Source organism: Xenopus laevis, chromosome 1S (assembly GCF_017654675.1).
Source record: "Xenopus laevis strain J_2021 chromosome 1S, Xenopus_laevis_v10.1, whole genome shotgun sequence".
NCBI classification, from domain to species: Eukaryota; Metazoa; Chordata; class Amphibia; order Anura; family Pipidae; genus Xenopus; species Xenopus laevis.
This window is the reverse complement of record NC_054372.1, coordinates 177,381,746-177,404,615: the sequence shown is the minus strand read 5'-3', so window position 1 is coordinate 177,404,615 and position 22,870 is coordinate 177,381,746. Positions and strand designations below refer to the sequence as shown.

The 22,870-nt window shown below is 36.6% G+C and overlaps 1 protein-coding gene across 1 annotated transcript in view; it reads left to right on the top strand.

Moving 5' to 3' along the window:
• ipo11.S (importin 11 S homeolog) overlaps positions 1-21,973 on the top strand; it is a gene marked incomplete at its 5' end in the record, with an annotated part of 127,265 nt that extends 105,292 nt beyond the window's left edge. The window contains 1 exon segment of the mRNA NM_001091254.1: positions 21,726-21,973. Within this exon segment, the coding sequence (NP_001084723.1) occupies positions 21,726-21,890 (165 nt within the window). The 3' untranslated portion in view covers positions 21,891-21,973.
• Between the last annotated feature and the right edge of the window lie 897 nt (positions 21,974-22,870).

Here is a 22,870-nt window from a genome sequence, read left to right as displayed (position 1 = left end):
TGGCAGTAATTGTCATATATTGGACTTTCTAACTTCCATGCAGTGCTGCTACAAAGCACTGGCAATATCGGTTTTCTGTACCTGAAAATTTTGTCTAAATCTATAATAAACTGTAACTACAAAAGCACAAAAGACTTCAATGGACATAATGCTGAAAATGAAAATGTGCTTTTTTTATATTACTGTCTCAGAATAATATAAAAATGTATTTTATTTTTAAGGTTATATCAATTTTCCTGCTTGAAAAAGCTTTTCTTCTTCCTGCTTAGTTGTGTGGCTTTCTCTTCTGACTGCCTGTCAAACCACATTAATACACAGTGTATGAAAGAGCATGTGACGCTACAGACAGGACAAGATTAATGATTCACTGCTAGAAAGACAGCAAATCTGTTGCTTTAGAAGAATTAAGTACCAAAGAGGGAGCAATACCATTGCAATGCATACAAAGAATAAAGCCGTGCAAGAAGTACTCTTGAACTACATAACAATATGGTGCAAAATAATAATTTGCAAAAGTACATACAATTTTAAGAAAAAAATACATAAAAGAACTGCATAATTAGAGATCCCTTACATAGAAACATAGGTTGAGAAAAGGCATTTGACCATCAAATTCAACCTTTTTTTTTTTTTTGTGAAACCCACCTAACTGCTAGTTGATTCAGAGGAAGAAAAACAAAAATCTGAAGCCTTTCCAAATTTCTTCAAAGGGGGAATATAAGCCCTTCCTGACTCCAGACCAGTACTTGGATAAACTTGATACTAAGTACTATTTTCAATAACCCTGAATTTTTTTACTTGGCAAAAATCCACCCAAACTCTTCTTGAAGCTATCCAATGATATGTGTGTCAGGGAGAGAATTCCACAACTTCACAGCTCAGACTGTAAAAAAAAAAAACCCTTAACGAATATTTAGATAAACCTTCTTTCTTCAAATCAGAATGGATGCCCTCATGTCTGCTGGAAAGACCTACTGGTAAATAAAGCATTAGGGAGATTATTATATGGCCCCCATAGGTGGTTATACATAGTTATCATATCTCCCCTTAAGCGCCTCCTCTCCAGCTTAAATAACCCCAACTTGGTCAGTCTTTATTCATAACTGAGACTTTCCACCAGCTTACTTACCCTTCTTTGGACTCCATCCAATTGAGTTGTATCCCATTTGAGCACTGGAAAGTGGAACAATGACACTCTCCTCCTGTGAATCTGTACCCCCTTATATAGCTAAGAACCTTGTTTGCCCTTGTAGCTGCTGAATTCTGCATTCCACTATTAAGTGCAAATATATACACAGCTCTCTCAATTTAATAATAGGAAATGTCATGTTAAACTTATTGTGTGTCTAGTAAAGGAATTGAGCACAGGAATATGCCTCCAGTTATTGGGAATATCTGATTTGCAGTATGAATCTTGCATAGGTACGTGAGGATATTTCCAGAGGGACCATAAAACTTATCAGGGGTGAAAATGAATCACAGTGACATACAGCCACCTTTACATCAGCAGAATCACAAATAGCAAAAGATCTATAAATCCTAAGAACCTAGAACAATACCAAATCAATATAGAATTTACCTGAAATAGTTTCAAACAATATACATCTAACTAAAATATAAATCTATAAATTTTAGTGTACAGTATCGTGGTCAAGTGGAAATACTATGACACAGAGAAAATGTCATTATTTTTCTCAATTAGATATATATATATATATAAGTATATTATTGAGGGATGCACTGAATACCAGATTCGGTTTGGGATTGGGCTGAATCCTAGACTTTTTAGCAGGATTCAGCCAAATCCAAAAGCCTGGCCAAAACAAATCTGAACCCTATACACTTGTATAATTTTGATACATGCACATCGGCATTTTCCACCCGTATGACAGACTTTTCTGATGCTGGTGCTGATTAGGGTTCAGTATTCGCCCAAATCTGTTCCCCAGGTTCAGTGCATCCGTAATATTCTATTACAAATTGTTGCCTCTTTCGGGCCCCAACTTGGTAAATCCCTGATTAATTCTAAAACAGGTTATAAACACATGATAACATTTATAGTTATTGGTGTAGCCAACTCATAAGCATCAACCTTCAAATGACACTCAGAATCTCTGTAGAACATCATTAATAAACTCTATTTCTGTTTTAACTTCTGTCCATTACGCTTGGGTTTTAATATAAAAATGTGCATACATTTCATTATTTACACCATGTCAAGCCAGTACTGCAGTATATACACAATATAGTGCCAAACACCTGCTAGCACTAACTCATCTTAACAGATTTTCATTCTCATATGTGATTTAGAAACAAATTAAAACCTACTTTGGATCCAAAGCCTGGCATATTCTTTGTCATGGTCCCATATTTTGACCTATTTGAAGGCCCGGACAACACCATGAGAAATTGGCTTTTTTTTGACTTAGCATAAGTAAGAAACTTCTAGGATAACTTTTCATTTTCTTGCCTACCATACAGAGTCAAACATATTAATTTAGCAGTTATGACTCCAGCTTTCTATCGGCGTGCCTACATTCTAAGGACTATTCTACAGAACCCTTTTTTAATGCACAAATAAAAATCAATTTTCTTCAAGCTTGTCTGTTTTGAGAAACATCCCTTGCAGCACAAGACTGAATGCCATTAATGTTTCAGATGTATATTGTGATTTTGGAAGCTGTCAGATTGAATTTTATATGAGCTTGAAACTTGCAAAATACATGTTGCCTTTATAGTGTACATCAACAGCAATGCAATTCTGTAGACATCTTGACATAGAGGAAAAAATACATTTTCTGTTTGACATTAGCAAGCTAGGACCATTTTACTCAGTTTATTCAGAAAATGTAAATGGAACACCAAACAGAAGAAAGTTTTAAACCCATTAAAGGAAAACTATACCCCCAAAATGAACACTTAAGCAACAGATAGTTCATATCATATTAAGTGGCATATTAAAGAATCTCTCCAAACTGGAATATATATTTAAGTAAATATTGCCCTTTTACATCTCTTGCCTTGAGCCACCATTTCGTGATGGTCTGTGTGCTGCCTCAGAGATCACCTGACCAGAAATACTTCAACTCTAACTGTAACAGGAAGAAGTGTTGAAGCAAAAGACACAACTCTGTCTGTTAATTGGCTCATGTGACCTAACATGTATGGTTTGTTTGGTTTGTTTGTGAGTACAGTGAATCCTACGATCCCAGGGGGTGGCCCTTATTTTTTAAAATGGCAATTTTCTATTTATGATTACCCAATGGCACATACTACTAGAAAAGTGTATTATTATGAAAATGGTTTATTTACATGAAGCAGGGTTTTACATATGAGCTGTTTTATGCAATATCTTTTTATAGAGACCCACATTGTTTGGGGGGTATAGTTTTCCTTTAAAGTTTGGGCTGCTAAGCACCTGTTTTGTGCACTTTGTGATAGGAGTGAGCAACGGTTTGGAGGAAAGAGGAAGGAGAGAAAGAATGTTTGCTGGGGCAGTATGAGGATGGGGCTTGCCTTGGGTGCACTCTGTGTAGTCCTGGCGATGGAGCAGGGGATAGCAAAGGACAGACAAATATTCGTTCAGGTAGTAATTTTACATTTACAAAGTTTTCATTTATGTATATTGAAAAGTTTGATGAAATTAGAAATGCTTTCAAAATGCAGTGTTCTGTATTCTTAATAGTGAAGTTCCGCCACTAGAGTGAAATTCCGCCACTCTCAATTCATTTCTATGGGATTTTTATAGGCGTATTTATCAAAGGGTGAACTTTCACTTCACCCATTGATAAATACGCTTTTCAAAATCCCATAGAAATGAATTGAGAGCTGCGGAATTTCACACTAGTGGCGGAACTTCACTCTTTGATAAATTTGCTTCGTAGACACACGGAATACTGAAGCTCCAAAAGCATAGGCTGATAATAATAATTTGTGGAGGTTTAGCCACCCCAGACTCCTACCATGTGCTAGGTTAAAGGATGAGGGTCATGGTGCTGGCAGAAAACTGGTTCAACTGAGTGGATAGACCCATGTCTTCAACTATAGTATCTTATTACTGATGCTTATGAAATATATATGTAACTATACTTAAGGCTGAATATTTTCCAACAGAATGCTGTTTATTGTACCTCCCTAATATATAGTGAGGCCCACAGGGTGGGCATTCCATTCCATGCTCCATGTGTTCAGCTGCCCAGGTAAAGGTAGCTAAAGGCTGCTGACTGATATCGATAGAAGACTTGGATATTGGTCTGCTTGTCGATCAGGCTGTACAGAACATCGGCCATTGTTAGTGCTGAATCGTCAGATACAATTCTATTGTTTCTACCTGTATATCTGAAGATTCAGCTCTACACGTGTATTGATACGAACAATCTTTCTTGGAAATATCCTTTCCAAGAAAGATCGAATTTGTTAGTTCTATGGCCACCTTTAGTAATTAGGCTGCGGATGAGCTGTAGATAAAAAGAGGCGTGAGCTACAACTCAGTGCTTTCCCCTTGAGACCTCCTTAAATGGAGGAGGGTGAGGGGCAAGTGGAAACCTCCATGTGCAGGTGGGAGGTGTGTGGGGAAAAAAGCTGGGAAAGAGAGTGTGATTCCCCGCTGAGTTAAAGTGTTGGAGCTATCTCCAAAAAGGACTTGAGAGAAACCCCTCCCAGGAGACCAGTGTCTAGAGTGAGCCCCAGATTGGATTCTGAGAGGTGTGTATGTCCACGCTGGTGAGGGCTGGAAATGTGAGTTTGTGTGAACACCAGTGAGGGTGTTATAGTCGCACTGTTATTCCCTATGTGAAGCCAGTGTGCTGAGAATTGTTTGTGTTTAAAATAAAAGCCAGCCAAGCTGCAATTGAACTCTTAAAAGTGGTTTCAGTCTCCATTTTCTGTGCTGAAAACTGTGCCGTGGCTGTGGTTTTCTCTAACTGAAGATCACAATATGTATATAGTCACTTGCCACAGCTAAAAAATCAGGCTTAGACATCTCCCGAACACCAGGGAGTCTTCTGAAATATTCAGAGCAACTGCGCCCAATTGACAATGATGCATCCAAAAATTGCACATTGCTCACTGTGTAAGTGAATCCCTTGTGCTTCCTCTTGTTGGCAGTTTGCTTCTGTATTTTTTGAAAATGTGTGCTGACTGAATGCCTGCCTGGCTATATATATGTGTTGTGTGTCAACAACTATATTTTTTTAAAGGTTATATGATTAACTAGAACTTTAGCGGTGCCTGCAGCTCTACATGTTTCTTGCGACTCAGTATATACATGAATGCTATTTAGCTTTTGTTATACGATGCTTCATAGCTATTGAATTAAGATTATAAAACCAATCTGAAAATTGATGGTAGACAGAAATGACCACATGTCACCAGTATAATTTTTTTTTCAGGTTAAATTGTCAGCTAAACAAATATCTGTTAATGTAATGAGCCGACGGACCCCAGGATTTATAGTTTCCAACGATTCCTGTATCAGAAGAATGCACATTAGCTCATTGGAGGCCTGGCTATATATTATTTTATTACCCCAAGCTACAGTATAAAAGGCATGACAGATCTAGCAATTGCGCAAACTCATTATACTTTGTTTTCCTTTCTTTCCTTTGTTTTTCTACAGAATTTGAGTGTTTTAACCATAGATTGCCAATGCCTCAACTGTCCACAAATGCTGCTGTATCTTCCGGTAGGGATAATTGGCAATATTAGTTTCATCCACAGAAAAACATTGAATTCCAAATAAAATGTACAGTTGTGTTCAGAATAATAGCAGTGTGTTAAAATCCTTATAATAGCTTTTACTGTATTTCCATACACACAAATGCATTGGGAACACTGCACATTCTATTCCAAATCAAGAAACATTTTATCAAATTTGTGTCATTCCTTTACAGGAAGTGAAGAATAAATATTAGGCTGTTCCAAAAATTAGCAGTGTCAGCAGTGTTGACAAACGCTGCGGCCCCTAGACCCAAAAAGAACAATCTTGCTTTCATCAGTCCACAAAATGTTGCGTCATTTCTCTTTAGGCCAGTCAATGTGTTTTTTGGCAAATTGTAAGCTCTTCAGCACGGGACTATGCAGGGGCTTCTTGCCGATAGTTTGGCTTTACATAGGGTCTAATTGTAACAGTATCACAGGTAACTTTACACTTTCTTTGATCTTCCTGGAGCTGATCATTGGCTCCATTTGCCATTTTGGCTATTCTTCTATCTATTTGAATGGAAGTTTTTCTTCTACGTCTTTCAGGTTTTGGTTGCCATTTTGAAGCATTTTAGCTGAGCAGCCTATTGTTTTCTGCACTTCTTTATATGTTTTCCCCTCTCCAACCAACTTTTAAATCAAAGTGCTCTGTTCTTCTCAACAATGTCTGGAATGACCCATTTTACTCATTTTCAGAGAGAAATACACTATAACCAGCATGCACACCATTTGCTCCTTCCTTCCTTAAACAAGGGCCAGAATTGACACCTGTTTTTTCACAGAATGAATGAGCTCAATAATTGAACTCCACTTTATTTGGAACAAGCTATTATTATATGGAATACTGCTATTATTTGGAACAAACCTCAATGAATAATTCAATGACACAAAATCAGCAGCAGCATGTCATGACTATTGAGTCTGTTGGTTTTCTACTACTCTACTACACCTACTAGTAAATTATTTGCCAAGTAGAAATATAATTTCAAAAACAGTGGTTTGTGATCAATCACAACTGTACTGTATTAACACAACTGTACTATCCTTAGGTTGACATGCTGCTATGACTAATATATCTCTAATTTAGAATTTCACTCAGACAGATCTTCAACTCTGTTGTGATATTAAATATCCTTTGGCAGTGACACCTGTATTCATGTAAAGTTCCTTAAGATAGGGTCTAATCTACTTTAGTAACATATTTAAGTGGTGTCCTTTCTTGTTTTCTCTTTGCCACCACCCGTGGTATGAAACATGCCTTTTGACATACTTGGGGTTTATTTTATCATAATGGAAAAACGAACCCACTTCAGGAAATCACATCTTTATTCATACAATGATTGATGTCGGTTGAGTGAAAGCTGCACCATATTTCCCTATAGGACTATTACATGATACTAAAAGTGCTTAAGGGCAGGGCCTTCCACGTGGGCGGATGTTAATAGGATTTGTATGGCCTGCAGTCTGTTCGTAGACCTTACTATTTGCATAACATAATTGTTTGGACATAATTCAGACCTTGAACATGCAGGGGCAGATTTATCAAGGGTCTAATAGTGAATTCGAATTTGAATTTTGAGTGTCAAAATTAACTCATTCAAATTTTAATCCCCCTATTCTAATGTAAATTTGAATGTGAGATTTATCACACCTTGACCATTGAAACAGTACTAATTTGAATATTCTCAATCTGAAACCTGCCGAGTTCATGTACAAGTCAATGGCAGAGTCCGGTAAGCCATTTGGAGATGTTAATAGCCTTCCTGACATTCAAGTTTTTTCCATGAAAAACTCGATTCGTACAAATCGAATACGATTCGAAATTTTCAGGTCGAAACCATTCGATTGAATGTTAGTCATTCTAATGCTTTCTTAAATAACCTCCCAGTTGAATTGTGAGTACCGTATATTCAAATTAAAAAAAATTCACATGAATACAAAATTCAACCTTGATAAATGGGCCTCGTAGTGTTACATATCATCACCTTGCTACATGCACAACCTCCTTATTCTTCTCCCATGACTTGTCTTACCTTTTTCTATTTACCCATTCTTTCTTTTTCTTTTCTTCTTTTTCACATTTTCCTTTCTCATCCCCCCCATATTATACATTCTACCACTGAATCCCTTTTCTCCTTTTTATTCCCCCATCATATTTCACATCTTTATTATACGCTCTTATTATTTCTACTCTTCAGCAAGGCTTTAGCTATTCAATTCCATATAGACTTTGGGCATTCTAAAAAATCTTTTTTTTCCCAGTTCATGCCATCATATATCCAAAAAATAATGATAATATCGGGCATTTCCCTTTTCGGGAAGCACAGTCTTAGGTTCTGGGAAGATTGGACAATATTTGTTGTGGTTTGATCAATCCTTAGGGAGAAGTTCAAATACAGACGCACACCCTGGTCCTCCATCACTAAGTCCTGGTGCACAGTGAGATAGGTATCAGCCACCTATCAAATGTATACAGCAAAAGATTCACTGGCACACGGGTAATGCTGGCAGGGTGATACCCTTGCTTTAAATTTATTTAATGCAGCATGCATTAATCCATGATTAAATAAAATTAATTAAATAAAATAATTCATTGATCAATCCTTAGCAAATTGATCCAGATTGATTATGGACTGAAAACCATGGTGATGGCGTGTGTTAAACCTTATGATTCTCCATTGATAAGTACTACATCTCCCATGGTTTATAACAGTGATTTGTGGGGGGGTTTTTCAAACATTTTTTTTTTTACTTTTACACATTTTACTTTTGCCAGTGTACAAAATAAATCTTGAAATTGTGTAAGATTTTCAATTTTTTTCCATTATGGCTTTCTTGTTCTTGAGATGTATTACTTCCCTGGCAGTGTTAACGATGTTAGCGTTTGCCCAAGGTTTGCAAGAAAGAACATTGTTGTCTCTGCCGAGATCTCTGATCTAATTATTTTCTGAAAACTATTCCGCTTTTGTATCCCTAGATTCATTAAAGAAGAAAAAGGGATGTTGTGTATAAATTGCACAGCAGAAAAATGGTGCATTCAGGGGAAGCAGCGTCTTCTGCTCAAGGTCCTAGCTAATAGATGCAAGTTTTTTTTCTTATTATGAACAAAATATCAGTTTCTTTGCTTTACACTTTACAGAATAAACCTTGGCATGGCTTTATTTCTGTATGCAATGTAATTCTCCTACCGCACACCTGTAGTTCACCAATCCTGCAAGCTGGTGGTGCGTTCCTTCCGTTGGCCCGGCCGGGTCCCTTAGCAACCAATGTGTAAAAGAAACGGATCCGCACACACACCGATTAGTGCAGTCGGGGATTATCCCCTTTTATTCAGCCTGACAGGAAAGTGAAGGCCTTCATAGATATTTTTATCAGATCTGCATATAATGTTCTGAAAATGTAAAGAATGTTGACAGAAGGGTCACATTGAATACATTTGATGCTGAAAGCCAGCAAGGCCATACAGGTATAGGATCTGTTATCCGGAAACCCGTTATCCAGAAAGCTCAGAATTACGGAAAGGCCATCTCCCATAGACTCTTTTTTATCCAAATAATCCACATTTTTAAAAATGATTTCCTTTTTTCTCTGTATAAAACAGTACCTTGTACTTGATCCCAACTAAGATATAATTAATCCTTATTGGAAGCAGAACCAGCCTAATGGGTTTATTTAATGTTTGCATGATTTTCTAGTAGAGTTATGAAGATCCAAATTACAGAAAGATCTGTTATCCGGAAACTCTAGGTCCCAAGCATTCTGGATAACATGTCCCATACCTGTGTGTATATATATATATATATATATATATATATATATATATATATATATATATATATATATATATATATATATATATATTCCACAAAGAAGGTCCGCACTCTCAGGACTTAAATTGAAAAAATGTTTTTATTAACTAAACGACTAACGTTTCGGCCTCTCCGAGGCCTTTCTCAAAGTGAGAAAGGCCTCGGAGAGGCCGAAACGTTAGTCGTTTAGTTAATAAAAACATTTTTTCAATTTAAGTCCTGAGAGTGCGGACCTTCTTTGTGGGATAAATATTTCAAAAATTTTGGACACTGCACCCAGGCAATGTTGAACCGTTTGACGAGAGTGCCGGCTCCTCCATTGACTCTATATATATATATATATATATATATATATATATGTATATGTATGTATATATGTATATATCAATCAGGGAGTCTGGGAAGGAAGGAAGAAAGGATTGATCTTGCTTTGGGTTTAGATATTTACAGTCCTTCTTTAAAGATAATTAAGAAATCAGACAACGCAAAGTGCACCAACTGCTTCTAATGTTGATCTTATCTCATTGACTGAGATTCCAGCAATTCCATGTGCAGCTTGGCATCTTATGCATTATACACTCTAGTTACAACCAGGATTGTTTCAAGCTGGAAACACAGACAGACAAGATATACATTCTGCCTATTGGTATTCATTTCAAAACATATATATGTTATTTCCTCCACTAAGCAGTGCAAACAGTCAAACTGAAAATTGCTTTCATTTTGCAACATTATGGTACTGACCAGTAGAGGGTTGAAGGCAGCAAAAGCCCCTGAATTATGAGCTCAAGACACTTGTTTCTGGGGGAAGGGTTGGAGTTTTTTTTATAGAGAGTTTTTTGTCTCTATTAAAGCACACTTTCCAGATTACAGGTAGGAGACAATATAGTACAGGTATGGGACATGTTATCCAGAATGCTTGGGATATAGATAAAAACAAAATAATTGTCCTATAAAAAGATAATACATGTATGGGATGCATTACCCGGAAACCTGTTATCCAAATTATAGGAAGGCCGATTCGTATTTTATCTAAATAATCCACATTTTTAAAAAATGGTTTCCTTTTTCTCTGTAATAATAAAACAGGACATTGTACGTGATCCAAACTAAGATATAATTAATCCTTATTGGAAGCAAATCCAGCCTATTGGGTTTATTTAAATGGCTGATTTTTGCTGGAAGCCATTACACTTCAGTATCATTGTGTCTCCATAGCAATAAATTGCTTACATCTTATAACTTGTACAGCACTATGTAAAAAAGGCCATAATGATGCCTCGGCAGCTCCTTCTGCTGAACCATGTACGCACTAATGAAGTACAGTCTGATGCAACTTGCTGAATTCTGCTTTCATGTGCCGCGCACAACAAAGCTTGGCAATTGCGCCTCTCTCCAGTGCCGCACTACTAATATTATGCAATCAAGGAAAACTCTCTTCACTAGCAGAATTATTTATTAGCATCATAATGCAACAAAAGCCGCCATTTCAGTACTAATGTGATATATAGGATTTAATCAGATTATATCTTCATCATGATGGGCAACAAGAATAACAACAGGAGCTGCACATTATATTATATGTTGGCGATAGTGAATAATGAAAGTGAATTATTTAACATTATGGGCTAGCATATATCTATTTCTTACTTTGTAGCCATAAGTGGACACTGATGTTGATACATGGAATGTTAGAGTAGCTGGAGGTAAGCACCATAGGCACACCTTAAAGCTCTACTGAACACCCTACAGTGGAACTTCAGTCTACTCAGAAAATGATTTCCTCAGACTACATTTGTCCATATCTTCTGGGACATTATGTTGCAAGCCTTAAGATTATTAAATTATAGGGGATTTGTGCCTTCAGGGTCTAGGCCAGGGATCCCCAACCTTTTTTTACCCATGAGCCACATTCAAATGTAAAAAGAGTTGGGGAGCAACACAAGCATGAAAAAGTCCCTTGGGGTACCAAATAAGGGCTGTGATTGGCTATTTGGTAGCGCCTATGTGGTCTGGCCGCCTACAATTGGCTCTACTTGTCACTATACTTAGTTTTTATGCAATCGAATAAGTAACAATTGCAAGCTTTCAGAGCACAGAGGCCCCTTCATCAGGCAAAATACAAAGGAATGCTGAAAAGGCACATTATATATACTCTTAGCTCACTGAAAAAGGGTTTATGGGCAATAGATTAGAACGTTACAGATAGATAGAGATACCTTGTAGAGATAATAAAAGTAATTAGGGTGGATTGTAAATAGTCCTATATTCAGATAGGTCACATAGTTTGAAGTAGACAAGACAGAATAGGGTAAGGTTAACACAACAGTGCAAATTAGGAATTGGATAAGAAATGGAACTGAGAGAAAGAGAAAAATTGCCAGTGCACAGTTTGCCTTTGAAAATAGTTATTGCAAAAAATGAGGTGTTAGTACCACACTTTGGCCAAAATGTAATTAATAATGTAATTATTATTTATAAAGGCAAACTGTGCACTGGCGATTTTTCTCTGTGTACAAATATTGGCTTTTTATCGTTTATAGCAGCTAGTCAACTTCAGATTGTGGGTCAGACCGAGCACCGCCAATTCCTTTCTGTATCCTTCTACAACTGCATGTGAGTTGAAGGATGGAAAGGATCCCCTGTTCTTTCTCAATATTGGTTTTGGGGACACTGTGTAATCAATATGGTACCCTCTTCTGTACCCTCCTTTGTTAACTTTTAGTATGTTATAGAATGGCTAATTCTAAGCAACTTTTAATTTATTTCTTTTTTTTATAGTTTTTTAATTATATGCCACCTTTTTCTGACTTTTTCCAGCTTTCAAATGGGGGTCACTGACCTCATCTAAAAACAAATAATCTGTAAGGCTACATTTATAGTTATTACAATCTTTTTATTACTCAACTTTCAATTTAGGTCTCTCCTATTCATATTCCAGTGCCTTATTCAAATCAATACATGGTTGTTAGGATAATTTGGACCCTAGCAACCAGATTGCTGAGATTGCCATAAAACGAAAATAGTGCTGTTGCCCCTTTCCCACCACTTCTCATGTCAGACTCTTCTCTTTCCCTAGAGGCCTACACTAAGCATGGGACCTGCTTCTTTAGTTTTAAACAGTAAGGACAGCTTCATTGATGGTGTAATAACTGGCATAATATCCATTAGTTCAGGAACAATTGAAAATGTCCTTTATTTACTGGTGTCTTAACAAAAGTTGAATTTTCATGGTGAACATTCCCTTGACCCTTACGCCTCAGTAAAGCCAAAATACACTATATTAAGCTGGCCATATAGTTCCAATCTTCTGACCTTCTTAACCATTCAGATTAAGGGGGTGATTTCCACATGTTTTTGGTGGATCCAACGCGATGCGCCAAAACACAGGCGTCAAGTTGGATGCAACGGAAAATAAGGTAAGCAACAGCAATGACGCATATTCCAACTTCATCCGACATTTCTATTTCTTACCTTATTTCCTGCACATCCGATTTGACTCCAGCGTTTCGTTGCGTGGATCGGATCGGAACCATGTAGTTCTACCCTAAATAAAGTAATAAAAGAACAAATCAGATGATGTTCTGGCTGTGACAGCAAACATATGAAAGTAATGTCTGACAAATTCTAGTGACAGCCACCCATTGATATCTTCTGATAGGCAATGCATGCAGAAATTATTAGGCGATGGAAATCTTTTAACCTGTCCAATCGACATAGTACGTAAAATGTTGGGATGATTCACTCATGGTCCGAAAATCTTACGAAACTTTGATTTGTGCGACTATATCTTTACGTCTGTGGCCAGCTTTATTGCTGTATATTACTTTCCTTATGAAGTCCATGGCTATTCCATAGTGCTGCACACACGAACAGTAACTGTGTAGTATTCCAAGAAGTCAAGGAGCCAGATACCTGCTATCTAAGGATTAAAGTCTTATGGGACCAGCACATATCATGCAATAGAATGAAGCACAAAGTATTATGAGCCCTTGTTGTTTGAAACAGTAGCAATAACCAATAGCAGCTTGTACTGTTAGGAGAAAACAATTTACTTTTGTGGGTATTTTGTGGTGATCGTGACTAGTGGCTGTCAGTCACCATGTGGCAAAACAATCATGAGAATATTTAAGTTACTAAAATAACTACACTACTTCTACTACTGGAAGGTATGAAGGACTAGCTGGGACAAAGCAAGAAAAGTATGAACATGTATAATATCTAGGCCTTGTGATAATACAGAATAATAATATACCATAAATGTAATAAATATAAATATGGCATGTATATTTCCAATAAACCAATTCATCGGGCTGGAGATTTTCTCCATTCCAGTACACACACATAATACATACGTCACCCTATATTTTACTTGCACATGGCATCGCTCGCCTGGCATACTTTTCTTTCCTGAATATGATTCTCACGCAATATTTTATAATATAATTATCATGTTGTTCTTTCTGCATCTCCTCTCCAGTGACAGAGACTGCTCACTGTGAGGCCTTCTCCGCTTTTCCACCGATCCAATATGTCTTTCTGGTTGCTAATCTATAGACATTGGTTACATTTAGAAATAAAATCTATGTTTGAATGAAGCCTTGAGTTAATCACGTCAGCTCGTATGGACTGTATTTTTAGAATCGTACTTGTAAATAGGAGAGACTTGAAAGGTTTTGGGCTGAAGTAGTGGGAAGAAAGAATGCGGCTGCATAAAGAAAGTTATTGTCCTACTGTGAAAATATATAATTTCCGAACTACTGAACAAAATATAACATTTCAGCCATTCTGCATTTTTCTAAAAGAAGCATTTGGTTTATATAATACAGGGGTTATTTTTACAGAGTGAATACATATATTTTCTTGGGTTCATACATGAGGTTATTATGCCCTTGTGTAAATAAAGTGGCATCAGGATGCAATTTACATCACTTCAAAACCATGGTACTATAATAATATCATTCTTAGATATAATTCTATAAATTACATTGTGTCTGTGAGTAGAGTTCATTAGACTGAGCAACTTGTACTGTTAAAGGAGAAGGAAAGCTACTGAGGCAGTTTATTGCCAATAGATTAGCCACAACAGTGCAAGCTATAACACTGTATTTATTTTGCTGAAGGTTTTACCATACCTGAGTAAACTGCACTAGAAGCTCTCTCTGTTTGTTTGTGTTTGTTTGTTTAGGAAATCAGTGGCCATATTAGCTTGGTATGACATCACTTCCTGCCTGAGTCTCTCCCTGCTCACTCATAGCTCTGGGCTCAGATTACTGCAGGGAGGGGGAGGAGGGAAAAGGGAGAGAGTAGCAAACTGAACATGCTCAAGCCCAAGCCCTGGAGGTTTATGCTGAAAACAGGAAATCTTATACAGAAGCCCATGTATACTAATGACGGGCAAATTCGTCCCGTTTCGCTTTGCCACGAATTTCGCTGGAAACAGGCAAAAAAATTTCGAAAGCATATTTTGACGCCGGCGACAATTCTGCAGTGTCAAAATGGGCGCCGAAGTTGATGCCAGCTTCCATTAAAGTCAATGGGCGTCCGCTAATCGTGGTTGATGCCGCCTCCTGCGTCAAAATAACTTAGACACTAGCGAATTTGTGCTGCAAATTTGCGATCTCATTCGCCAGCGGCAAAACTCGCAAATACGCCACGTTTTCGTCCATCACTATTGGATACATAACAGAAGGAAAGAAATGCAGAGGACTCAGAGCAGCATTACTTTGAGGGTTTAATGGTGTATTTATATAGACCTTTCTGATAAAGCTTACTTAATTATAGCCTTTCCTTTAACCAATCCATGCCCCCTCCGAAATTAAACAAAGAAGGAAGTCATTGACAACGCAAGATTAAAGAACTAAACTCTAAAAACAAAATGGCTAGAAATGCTGTATTTAATATATTCTAAAACATTCAGCATGTATAGAAAAGTAATGACCCACATTTTCAAAGCACACTGTATCCCCATCTTGGTTTTTGTTAGGAGTATCAGTGGCACTGCACATGCTCAGTGTGCTCGGGGCTAAGCTTAGGGGTCGTCACAAATCATCAAGCAAAGGTTTGTCTGTCATATAAGCTGATGCTATAGAGCAGTTTGCACTGAGTTCATTACTAATCAGCCTCGTATTGTGACATTTATAACCCATCAAGATCCATTGAAAACCAATGGGCATCAGTGCCTGTTTCAATGGAAAACTTTGTCATGTCTCTAAAATTCTCATGATGCTTTAAGGGAACTTTACAGACTGCAAGAAAATTTTGAGCTTAAAATGATAAATACTCAAGATCCAAAATTCTTGGATTTTAACAAATCTGCTCTTTAGTGGTGCTCCTTCTGAACAGGAGCTTACACTTAAATTTCAGAACCTAAACCAAGTCTATAAATAAGTCAAATGAAGTTGTACGATTTTAAGGGTTGGCCAGGCAGGCCAAAAAAAAAAAAAACACAGGATTGGCCACATCCCCAACTCAATTCTGGATTTCCTCCATCCTAGATTCGACCTCTACTACTTACCAATAAGATGCCCAGCATAATAGTTCTACATCAGTGTGCTATGAATTTGTATTGGTTTCTATCTTGTGATATTCTACAACCTTTTCATGTCCTCTGGAGGCTTTCTTTCCCATTTAAACATGGTGCTTTACCTAAGGACACAATTTAATACTGTGTAATACTAAGTGGCGGCAGCACGGAGCATGTGCAATGAATCCGCAGAAAAAAAGGTAAAAATTACCCCCCTGTGTGACATTTTACATTCTTTTTAAACCTAAATGAGAGGAACTGGCGTTAGAAAGTCATGAAAAACCTCTCCCCTCACGTAGCCAGTAAAGTCCAATAAAGTAAAAAGCTGAATTAATATCAATATGTGTCTGGCGGTTTGATAGCACCACATGGTTTTGGCACATTGATGTATTTTGTTTTGTCTCTGTATCACCTTGCTTTCCTATAACACAGTGCTTGTTATTTTCCCAATAAGTTGAATGACACCAAGTAAATGAAACACATCCCAAGCTTACTCTAAGCAAAAAATCAATTTCCCTTTTAGATACAATTCCTATCAGAAAGACACGTAAGTATTGTCTTCAAGAATAGCAAATGCCATACAAGCCCTTATTATTTGGCAGCAAGTTCCTGTTCTTAATATTCTGCTCATGCTCCTTGCCAGACATCATCATATAGCTAGAATATAACAACCCGGCCTTGCTTTAGCCTTTACTCATTGCTAATTAATAGCTTGAAACACACACTCTCAACACTGTATTAGCAAAGCCATTGGTACTGATTATGTTGAGAAAGCTGGACCCCTTACACCGAGTTAACTTGCAAAAAAGTATTAGTGTATTAGAGTTAGCATGAAAACAGCCAACGTGACATTTTGGTCCACTCAGGGACCTTTTTTTTGTTTTTTCATTAAAATCCTGTGAGTGCCGCAATTTATATATATATATATATATATATATATATATATATATATATATATATATATATATATATATATATATATATATATATATATATATATATATATATATATAGTAATAGAATGCTGATGCACACCAGGATTTTCTTTTCAAAGTTACTTTATTTAATCGACGTTTCGTTCCCCGTCTGGGACCTTTATCAAGACGGGGACCGAAACGTCGATTAAATAAAGTAACTTTGAAAAGAAAATCCTGGTGTGCATCAGCATTCTATTACTATATAAGTCATTCTGTCTTTACACCCAGGTGAAGTTTTTTCTAAGTGTGTGCTCAAGCCTTTATATATATATATATATATATATATATATATATATATATATATATATATATATATATATATATATATATATATATATATATATAAATAACAAGGGAAAGTTGTGCTCACCTGTGGTATACAGGAGAAGTGACCATGTTGTAGCTCCCACCCTTCCCAGCTATAGTCAGGTGATCCCACTGGTGTCTAATAAAAGGGCAGCCAAGTTTGGGAGTTTTACTTTGAAAGCAGCAAGTAAGTTGCAGGTAAAACTTAGTCCCTTTGTAAAATGTATAATGAAGCAATAGAATTCTTAATGAATCAAATGAAAATTGAGCGTAGGTCTGGCCAGATATGGGATAACTTTGACGTAGTTGGCCAGCTTAAATATATTGCAATATATGGACAAACAATCCCTGTGTTGTTTAAAGGGTAAGGCATTTTTCAGTAGCAGTATGCACAAAATGTCGCTGTCTTAACTATATTGAGAATGGGTTGAATGCAGAGGACTCTTGCCTTTGTCTATATATATATATATATATATAGACCATGTCCATGTGGGCAGCACTCCGCTCTTTGTGTTTCAACTCGGGTGCAAGGTAAGAAATCACATGTAAAGCCGACGTGACGTTTCGGTATATATATATATATATATATATATATATATATATATATATATATATATATATATATATATATATATATATATATATATATAGTGACATAGTACTGCACTCAACAGTAATACTTGTGAAAAAAATCAAGATTTGAAAAAAAGTTTTTGATTTTTTCACAAGTATTCCCATTGAGTGCAGTACTGTCACTTTATTCACCTTACTTTATTTACCAGCACCTGGGCAAGTTGCTAAACAAGGTTAGGGTGTGGTACTCCAAGTTTTATATATATGTACATATATATATATGTATATATATATATATATATATATATATATATATATATATGTATATATATATATATATGTATGTGTGTGTGTATATATATATATATATATATATCTCAATCAATATATGAACAAATTAAAGAACACATGAATGATCACCTTTTTAGAAACCTGTAAAACTGATAATCGGATTCTAGGCACCGTCCCATTCATTTGAAACACTGCCATTTTCTCGCCCTCTCCGGAGATTGAACACCACATAGAACTTCTCCTCATTGACCTACAGAAAGAAGTGAGTAATTACTGCCAGCACTGTGCTTTGTATTTTCCTCTCCAAATACCAGATTTATTGGGCCAAGGCATATAAACGTGTCAGGCGTTGGTAAATGAAGATGGAGTGCAGTGCTATCATGTAAATAATGGAAACATTAAAGACTCTCTGCCATGGAGTGCACAAGCCAGCTAACACTGAAGGGATATGGCTTCAGACAATACTCACTGCTTTCAATGTCTTTGATACAAAGGGGATAAATATTTCCTAATTACATATAATCATTTGTACTGTAGTTTAAAACAATATTTTTTTTTTAACACAATGTTCACAGTAGTGATGTGCTGGTCGACCCTGACCCACCCCTTCATGATCTGCACCTGACCCTTACTGCACAGGGTTAGGCTCAAACTCACACAACCAGGTGAATTGGGCCTTCATGTACATCACTAGTTCACAGCTCAGCCCCAACAGGGCTATCACATTGCACACCATTAAAGGAACGGTTCAGTGTAAAAATAAAAACTGGGTAAATAGGCTGTGCAAAATAAAAAAATGTTTCTAATATAGTTCATTAGCCAAAAATGTAATGTATAAAGGCTGGAGTGACTGGAAGTCTAACATAATAGCCAGAACACTATTTCCTGCTTTTCAGCTCTCTAACTCCGAGTTAGTCAGCGACTTTAAGGGGGGTCACATGGGACATAACTGTTCAGTGAGTTTGCAATTCATCCTCAGCATTCAGCTTAGATTCAAAAGCAAACCGTTATCTATTTCCTCCTCTAAAATACTCTTATGATATGTTCCTGTTTGGTTTAATCTTCTCAACTGTTCACTGCTGGACAATATTTGAAATGTGTTTCCCCTCTGCAGTCCAGTGACAGACAGAGGGGCTTTGCATATACAATAGTGTCATGTCTGCCATTGATTCACAGCAACTCCACTTTGTACCCTAAGCCCCTTCACTTCTAAATCTAAGCTCTTCATACAGATTCTCCCTACACTGATAAAACCTGTTGGGCCAATTTACTAACATTTGGATTTCTATTTTTTCAGAATCAAATTTTGTCTTTAAAAATTTCTAATTTGTTTTTCTAAACATTTGAGATTTGTCAAGTGCAAAAAAACATGAAAAATTCTAGAATAGAAAACTTCGGCACTCAAAAGCAGTCATGGTTCTATAGAAGTCGATAGGACATTGATTATATTGGACTTTTTTTTAGCCTTTTGGAGGTTTTCTGATTTTTTTTCTCTAGTAATTTTCTGATTTTTTTTCTCTAGTAATTGTCCTAAAAACCCATTATCTTTTTGTATTTGGATCTTTTAATATCTTTCATGACATTTGTGGTTTTCATAGAAAATTGGTTTAATTGTGGTTTCAGAAAGCTCTAATACCACTAACATTCAACCCTTGATAAATGGGTCTATATGTCCTATATTTGATAACTGAGTGATTGACAAATCTGACCCGTTCCTCTTCGCCAAAAATATGCAAAAAACGGCTTGGGTATTTATAGACCAGCACCAACTCTGATGACACTGAAGGGGTGGGGAACATCGGTGCAAGCCTATAAAAAAGCTCTTAAAATAAACGAGTGCATTGAAGTCAGTGGGCGTCAAACCACGTAAGGCTAAATATTTCACTCATCCCTAGATTTGAGACTAATTCCTCTATAACATCAGACATCCATGTTTTACTCCGTGTAATCTCTAGGTAAGACTAAGATCAATGGAACAGCCCACGAAGAGAAGAGCCTGGAGCTGTAAAGTTCCCTCATCGCTGCAGGACAAATAAAAAAATAAATAAATTGCAAAATGGAGTTTGGGAATATTTTATTTCATTTTATAGGAAGTTTTACATCTCCATTGAAAATATCCCTAAATGTGATCATCTTTGTGTAAAACTGATGCTCAGATATATTGATACTTTACCACTGAATGTATCTGGAACATTGTTTAAGAGAGGGTGCTAGATATTCTACAATTCCCATATAAGCAAATAAAACTGAGAATCTCTCATGACCTTTATGAAATGTGATGGGTTTATAGGCCGGCGTCAATCCCACACGCAGCCAGTATTCTCATTAGTTAAAGTGCAAGGTCTTGTGGCAGCCGTTAAAGTCAATATGATATATTTCCCGATGCCAATGGAGCTGAATGTGCAGAGCTTCAATCTCTCACTGAACGGCCCCTTCAGCATTTACTACAGGTCACGTTTAGCACATTTCTTTTCAGGTGATCTCTTCTTGTTCTTGTTTTTTTAAGCGCTCAGAATTAAATTGTGTCCTTAGGTAAAGCAATGCATTGATGCCATGTTTAAATGGGAAACAAAGGCTCCAGAGGGCACGAAAAGGTTAGTTTTTCTTTAAAGTGTAGACTATAAGATGGAAACCAATACAAATTCATAGCACACTGATGTAGAAGTATTATGCTAGGCGTCTTATTGGCAAGTAGTAGAGGTTGGAGCTGGGGATGCCAGAAAATCGGAGTGCCTGGCCGAATCCTTAAAATCATATGACTTCATTAAATTTATTTATTTGTTTGTTTTTGCCCATGTTTTAGATTATTTTCAAATTAGGTTGCAGGCTTGGTTTAGGTTCTGAAATTTAATATTCTGCAAAATAAAAAGATCAGGGTATTAGCTCCTGTTCAGAAGGACTGTCACTAAGGGGCAGATTTGTCAAATTCCAGGAATTTTCTTTTTTCACAAAAAACGTGTTTTATAATTTTTAGCTCAAATTATTCTTGCAGTCTGTAAATTCCCTTAAAGCATCAATGAGAATTATAAGAAGTTTTCCATTTAAACAGGCACTGATTTTCAATGGATCTTGGTTCGAGCTACTGAATTTTAGCTAAAAAAATAAATTGATAAATGTCTAAAAATCCTTCAGGTAGAACTAAATTTGATCTTACTACATTTCTTGTCTTGATCTTTGATAAATCATAAAGATTGATTGTAGAGCAGGGCATCCAGCTGTAGGTCCAGGGGCTAAATAGAAACCATAATAAGACAAAGAACCATGTAGAATTTCTTGTTTGATTATCATATTATTATATTGTTTGGACCTCAACTGTGTAGTCTGTGAGACCTAATGCTCAAGACCTGGGGCTTTCCGGATACAGATCTTAATAATCTTGATGATAATGGAATTCACTACAGACAAACATGATCCTTGTCTAAATCCACTGGTATAATTTCTTGTGGCGCTCATTATTCTTCGAAGTACAACTTATAGACGTAGAATTCATTTATTAGAATTCTCACTGTTGTCTTACGCCTGTTATTTGTTCTGCCTTTCCAGCTGGCTTTGATTGACCCCGTACACACAGTATCACTACAGAAATTTGTTTATGAGAAGCTCAAGGCCCAGCAGGAATTACTTGGGGAGGAAGGATTCCGCTGTCTCATGGAAACTGTGGACACTGAAATCGTCACTCAGCTCCAGGAATTCCTGAAGGGCTTCTAATGGAAATATCTGACCTCGGCTTGGCTCAATATCTGTAAAATGTCCTCACTTTAATAAAAAAAAAACAAAAAACATTTTTCCAACAACTGTTTCCTACTTAAAATCACAGCACAATGGTACGGTAATGTTGTACATCTTTGGGAAATGCAAAGTCCATGGGCCATATATTATTTTGTTCAGCTCTGCGTTATCTGCAAATATAAGGATTAAAGTCTGACTTTCCTTCATGTAGAACAATGGGAGGAGGGAACCTGAAGAAGTAAGATTGTGATTACCCACCTCTGTCTATTGCTCATATATACGTATTAATAATACTCTGCTTTTTCTCGGTAACATATTTTTTAGCAATTTTGGGCAAGACATACATATCCAATGCAAATGATATATTACTAGACTTTAGTAAAAGATTATGTTTAATGTGATTTTGGGTATGCATAAAGGACATTTTTTTTTTTTATATATTTGTTATGCTTTTCAGGAGATGTTTAAGCAGTCCATATAGTAATATATAATACACATTGGGTATTCACCAGTGGTCTGACTGGAACATCACCTTTCTATATGGTGTTTTATGCACGGTGGAGATGAGTGAAAGAATAATATGATATTGTAAGATATTCATAAACGTCTTTAGCCTGATGGTGATTTTATTATCGGTACCTAAAAAGATATTTTTCTATATATCAGTAATGCACACAAAGGGAGGATTTGAGCACAGAATTTTTAAGTTACTGATAGCTCAGTGCCAACGTTTCCCCTATCGGCTCACATGGCGGCATCACTAAGCACTTGTCATAGTCTTCCTGTTTGTATTTGGAGTGAAGGGCCACCCCAGAGACAACCAAATCAAGTGCGGTGAGAGCAAAATACTTGCTGTCAGTTCCTTGGTTGGAATTGAGCAATGCCAAGCAACTGTTCTGCCCACTATTATAACATTCTCCTCTAACCCATATTGGGGTCCCAGGGGTTTTCTGGTAGGA